This window comes from Cantharellus anzutake, assembly GCF_015039405.1.
Source record: "Cantharellus anzutake strain C23 chromosome Unknown EI90scaffold_53, whole genome shotgun sequence".
Classification (NCBI taxonomy): domain Eukaryota; kingdom Fungi; phylum Basidiomycota; class Agaricomycetes; order Cantharellales; family Hydnaceae; genus Cantharellus; species Cantharellus anzutake.
The window spans coordinates 32,803-39,330 of NW_024067003.1; the positions used below are offsets into that span (position 1 = coordinate 32,803).

At 50.6% G+C, this 6,528-nt stretch overlaps 1 protein-coding gene across 1 annotated transcript; it reads right to left on the bottom strand.

Annotated features, from left to right (window-relative positions):
- Positions 1-486: 486 nt before the first annotated feature.
- Positions 487-1,370, bottom strand: EI90DRAFT_3019106 (uncharacterized protein; the record flags this gene model as incomplete). Its single annotated transcript, XM_039057308.1, has 2 exons — positions 487-744; positions 1,161-1,370. The coding sequence occupies 2 exons, from the start codon at positions 1,368-1,370 to the stop codon at positions 487-489; spliced, it is 468 nt and encodes a 155-aa protein (XP_038912204.1).
- Between the last annotated feature and the right edge of the window lie 5,158 nt (positions 1,371-6,528).

Consider the following 6,528-nt stretch of genomic DNA (forward strand, 5'->3'; position numbering starts at 1 on the left):
ATAGCTGCAGCGACTCGGCCTGGGAGCAGGGAGCTCTATTGGCAGCTGCTGGCATTGATGTATGAAGGTGACTTCATCGACTGCTGGTTCATGCTGACTGTTTAGTTCCCAACCCAGCATCTCACGGGTCGACTCGCAGGTAGGCCTAATCTCTGTGGACCAAGCCCTTTTGATCGATTCCTGATCAGTGAAAGTGGTATGTGGCACACTGGCCAGCCTGAAACCACTGAGCCACGATTTGTCAAACTCCCAAGAAGGGTCAACAGCTCTATTTATGGAATCAAAGTGCTTCTCAAAGGCGTTGAGTCATTGGTCAAGGAAGTGCCATACGATATCAAATTCCTTCTGTGATGCCCAGCCCTTCTCAGCCAGCATGAGTGAGAAATTGCCATGTGGGTCTATAACGAATTGGCCTGTGGCATAATTGGTGGCAGCGGCCAGACACGTGAACACTGAAATCTTCGAGAACATATCAGTCAATCCTAGTCAATCTAGGGGTGCAAGCCGATATTGCAGTGTTGGCTTAGCACTGTCATCAGGGACGAGTTCTCTTTCGAGCCAGGCTGGCATGATCCTCTGCCAATTACGGATTTTGGTCATGGGGGTGTCAGGATCATTGAAAACTCCACCCTCGAACTCTCTGATGGCCTCTATGATGAGTGTGAGATCTCGTCCCCTCTGAACGGCTTCAGGCGAGGTTCGCACATCACCCCATGGGGAAGACGTTGCTGTGGAGTCGGGTACCTGGTAGGGGGGGTGTCTTGTGTGGATGATGCCAAAGCATCATGGTTGTGTGTTGATTGAGCCAGCGTCCTTAGTGGCATGGTGCGATCTAGTCAGACTGGGGTTGGGGCACCAATGTTAAAGAAATGGGTTCTGGGTAATCCATTTCTTTCCATCCTTATAGACAACTTGGAATCGTCAACCTTGTGTATGTAGGGTGGCCTAGTCGTGTAATGAGTATCATCCGATAACCTTAGAGCTTTTGACAGAAAGCTGGGACCTCGCAGTGAATGACAGTCTGCTGTGATGGATACTTGGCGCTTGTTACATGAGCATACCATGCGCGGATGTATAGGATCACAAGTAAAGGGGATATCCCAAGCTGGACCAGTTGAGGGCACGAGGCTAATGAGTACTTGGTGCTCGAGGGAGCGTACCGGTAGCGAGTGATATAACAGCTCCTTGAGGGAGTTTCCTGAGGTTGGGTTGACAGGTACTTGGCACCCAGATGGGCGTACCAGCAACGAGTGGGATTCCAGCTCCTTGAGGGAGCTTCTTGAGGTTGGGTTGATGGACACTTGGTGCCCAGATGGGTGTACCGGTAATGGGGTATAAGACTGTTTGTTTGGTGAACGGTCTGTGTTCATGTCAATGGGTACTTGGTGCTTATATGAGTGTACCAGTGATGGAGGGGTTAGTCATTCATAGGTCAAATGACAATTGTGGTGGGATCGGCAGCTATTTGGTGCTTGTGAGAGCATACTGGCGATGAAGGGAACAGGCTGGTATCGAGTACTAATCTGTCTATAGAGTTAACCAGATTCTCACTGTGTGGTGAGACAGATGAGAGCCCAGTACCTGGGTGAGCGATGTGAGTCATAACAGAGTCTGACGATGCAAACAAAAACCCCTCACTGCCTCACCTGCCTACTGTCATATCTGTACATAGTCGATCCCAAACTGACTCCTGGACCTCCATCTTCACCACCTCCCGAGTCCTACCCTACTGCTGTCTGTTCCAATGTTCACCTTCGGTCCTGACACCACACCTGACACCACACCACCCCTCATCCCTCGTGACCCTCCACCCTTCTGTCCTTCTCCTACCCTATCTCCGTTCACTCCGATACTCATCTCGGACTGAACATCACTCCTCTCACTCCTCCTACTCCTCCTCATGACACCTCCACCCTTCCATCACCCTCCTACCCTTCTCCCATCCGCTCCGATACTCACCTTCGGACCCGACACCTTCCCTCTCCTCCACTCCTCTCCCCTTTCTTCTCTCCTCTCTCTTCCCTCTGACCCCCTTCCACCAACCCTCTGCCAAGTTACGATTTTCCGCTGCTGTCCCGTACTCGGACACCGCTCGTACTTTCGCTCCAAGACTCCATCATAGTTCCTACCTCAGACTTTGACTCCACCTCAGCTTTAGTCCATTGCATTGGTGACCTCATACTATGTAAACACCATTGCCAATATTCCTCAGACTTTCAACCCCACCTCTGTAACCTCCATAACCTCCACAACCTCCGAGCTCCACAGATCATCTTCGGCACTTTCGCTGCTTGTAATGTATCTTTCGCATTTTCCCCTCACCCTTATTTGGACTGCTGCTTCTTCCTTTCTAGCCAGTTAGTCATCATCCCCACTTCCCCTCATCCTCCTGCCCCTCTGGGCTTTGCCCTCCTTACCTCCTTTCACATGTACCACAGGTTCTGCCCTATGACCTTCGGTACCGCTCTGCTTCTGTCATCCCTTTGTTCCCATTCGGATGCCTTCATTCTGATTCGGACTCCCTGTCACGACCTGGCAATTCCCACGGTCAGGTGATCACTCCCCACACCTTCTCCCTCCCCCGCTTCGACCCCGTCAACCCCGCTACCCGCCCGACACCGCCTGAACAAGCCCATCACCCTTCCCCATCACTGTTAGAACGGGGCAGAAACGGATGACTCCAGAGTGGAATCGGAGACTTAGCATGGAGGGACCTTGGCCTCAGCAACTCAAGCGGAGCGCTGTGCCATTGCTGTTTGTCCATTTGGTCCTTAATTTCACAGTAGGTGAGCAGGAAGTCTCTAGGGGGCATTTCAGGTCGTTTTCGGACTGAAACCAGACGAGTATGTACAAGCGCCGATATATATAAAGAAGGGGCAAAAGCACAAGGAAAACAAAGGGTGACCGAATCGGAATGAAGATGTCCGAACGGGAACAAAGGGTAGAGGGAGTGGAGCGGTACCGAAGGTCATAGGGCAAGACCTGTGATACGTCCGAAAGGAGGTAGAGAGGGCGAGGCCCAGAGGGGCAGGAGGATGAGGGGAAGTGGGGGTGATGACTAACTGGCTAGAATAGAAAGAAGCAGTAGTCCAAATAGGGATGAGGGGAAATTGTGAGAAATACATTACAAATGGTGAGAGTGCTGGAGGCGGTCCGTGAAGCTCTGGGATTGCGGAGCTTACGGAGGTTATGGAGGCGGGGTTGGAAGTCCGAGGAATATTGGCAATGGTGTTTATGTAGTATGAGGTCACCAATGCAATGGACTAAAACTGAGGTGGAGTCAAAGTCCGAGGTAGGGACTATGACGGAGGCTCGGAGTAAGGTACGAACGGTGTCCGAGTGCGAAGTACGGAACAGCGGTGGACGGTCGTAACTTGGCGGAAGGGTGGCAGAGGAGTAACGGAAGGAGGAGAGAGGGGACAGGTAAGGAAGAGGGAGTGGCGGAAAGGAGAGTAGTCAGGTCCGAAGGTGAGTATCGGAACGGACGGGGGAAGCGTAGGGGGATGACGGGAGGGTGGAGGTGTTGTGAGGGGGGAGCGGAGTTGTAGGAAGGGTGGCGAGTGGGGCGATGTTCGGTCCGAGATGAGTATCGGAGCGGACGGAGAAAGGGTCGGAGAGGTAAGAGGAGGGGTGTGTTGCCAAGACTGAAGGTGAGTATCAGAACGGCAGCGGTAGGTTATGACTCCGGAGGTGAAGAGGGTGGAGGTCCGGAAGTCGGGTCGGGGTCGGGTATGCACGGATATGACAGTCACCACTACCTGTTTCCACGGCCCATCACAGGCCTACGAGTCTTTCTTTATCACGCTTGTTTTTCTTGACGGCCGTACACAGCCGTCCTTCTCCCACACTCTTTGTTTGTTTTTGTTTCTTCTTAACCCCGCCTGCAATCTCCGTGAGATCTGGTGACTTAATTCCATTCATTCCGTTATACTTAAATACCGGTTGTACACTACCTCATACTGCAGTTCGAAAATCAACTAGGGTTACCCCCCCCCCCACACTCTCTGTCTGACCCAGTCGCACCTCCTGCCTCCTGAAATATCGGGGCCATGTCAAGTACGAGGCGCAACGCTCACGAACGAGTCGTTGAAGCCGAAACCCCTTTCCACTGCGATTGTCATCCCTGCCCTTGACGGGCTGTTATGCCAAAGCAGCGGACCTTAACGGTCACCGACGGCGAGTCACGGTAACGTATTCCCACGCCCTGACACTCCCTTTGTTTCCCTTGTGCTTTTGCCCTCTCCATTATATATCAGCGCTTGTACATACTCATTTTAGTCCCTTAGTCTAAAATCGACCTGATATGCCCCCTAGAGACTTCCTGCTCGCCTCCTATGAAATTATGGACCAAATGGACAAACAGCAATGGCACAGCGCTCCACTTGAGTTGCTGAGGCCAAGGTCCCTCCTTGCTAAGTCTCCAGTTCCCCTCCAGAATCGTCCACCCTCGCCCAGTTCTAACACCTACTGCATTCATCGCTGGGAGCATTTGTGCCCCGGTCTTCATTTGAAAACCAGGAAACAGGACAGACCCGGCAAGGGGTGGCATGAATGGCCCCCACACCAGTTCAACCTGTAACACTGATGTCCCAGTGCGACCTGGGCATCCCAAACAGGCTCCTGGCACTTGGTTTTTGACGTGCACATGACGGGCTTTGGACTTGCATGGGTGAGGCGTGAAACACATGGCTGGGAGATGCTAGAGGTGAGTCCCTTTTCCCATTGTTCAACAATTTGCGTTCATTACCCATCAAAAGTGTGCTATGGCCCCTGATGCGTACTATATGTGTTCCCTACGAGTCACCCTGATCGGAGTCCGATGGGGCACTCTCCACGACCGTCTAAAGGGTCCCCTTGCAGGCGCGTCTACAGCTCAACAACGAGGGGGACTTCCTTCCTCCTTCCCCCGTTCAACCGCTTCCTTTTGTTTATTCCACAATCTGCTCTGCAAACACAAATGCCGAGAAGTCCGCCACCCCCTTCACCTTTCCCCCATCCTTCAGCACCGCCTCCCATCCAAAACTATCAACCGGAGCCCCCATCCCTCCATCTCCCCATTTTATTTTTATTTTGTTGTGTATATAATTCCCACTACAGAGTAGCAGGTCTTGTGGGCTTAGACTGAATTGCCGTGGTCCTGTTCCATGTTCTATTGTAATCAAACATGTGATAGAGCGAGTAACGCATGTATGGAACCATTTATGTAAACCCTTTTTTTTCAGGAGCTGTTCCACCATACAATCTAACTAATAGACGACAATACTGCAGATCTTGCAAGTCCCATAGGTTGTTATGAGCCTGGGGCTCAGATGTTGAGACCCCACTCATGAACCAATGCATTCAGCGTCCGTCTTATTGGCATGCGACAACACTCCCACCGCTCTGCTGCCCCATCCATTGTTGATCCCGATGTCATCCACACATTGCTATGACCGTGCCATGGCCACCTCCACATGCACTCTTGCAGCGCCACTGGCAGTGCCAATGCAATGGTCGCATTTATCCTTCTGCATCTTCCCTCCACTCTGCTGTGACCACCTATGTCCGCAACACATCCTTCCAACGGCCCCGGTGCTCATCTCTCTCCTCCATCCCGATGCATTCTATGCAGGCATCCCTCATCGGTTCCTCCCACCTTGTCACATTGCCCTCATGATATGCCGTTGTGACGTTGCGTTCCATTCTCAGCTGACATGCCAATGCAGAGGTTTGCCCTTTGCACTCAACGATCCTACCCCACCTCCTGCCACTGCTCCCCTGCGTTGAGTTGGGACACGAGTTACATGCAGTTCCGCATTGGTACGCTGTCAATGGGCCTGTGCATAAAATACTATGTATGTACATCAGATGTGGCCAAGACCATCACTTTTCATGTCCCAGCGAAATATGTCATCGTTAAATGCAACCGTCATCCTCCCAGGAAATATCATCGATGCACACAGTGAGGGGACGAAATCATCTAAGAACGAAGGAAGGTCAGTTGGGAGGTTCAAACGAGACCACCACCAAGCTGTTCCCTGGTTCTTTAGTTAGGATGGGGAAGTGTACTAGTATTATTTATTGTAAATATAGTACCAATCTGAGTGTTTTGGCTAATTCTATTTTTATGGGTTAGTCTAAAGTTTCTGGGAATTGACTTACAGATAAACCGAGCCCTGCGGAGCTGTTTCTTTATTGAAATTTCTTAATTTGTCTAGGTGTAATTCTGTGTAGCGTTGTTTAATTTGGGATTTAACTTGAATTTAATCTTCTACTTGGTGAAGTTTCAAAGATTCTATTCAGTTAATGGATTTGGATTGTGTCTGGAGTGTCGCTTGGGTTTGTTTTATTTTTGTCTTATTTTGTTGCTTGTTTTAACAGTAGCAAGATGACTGTTTTGTGTTTACACTTTGAAATCTGGAGTGTTAACCAGTTCTCCTGTTGAAATATTTACTTAATATTTCTCTCCTTAATTGCTGCCTTTTACTACAGTGGCAATCTTAACTGTATATCACTTTTTCGCGCTGGAGTGACAACCAGAAATGCTTG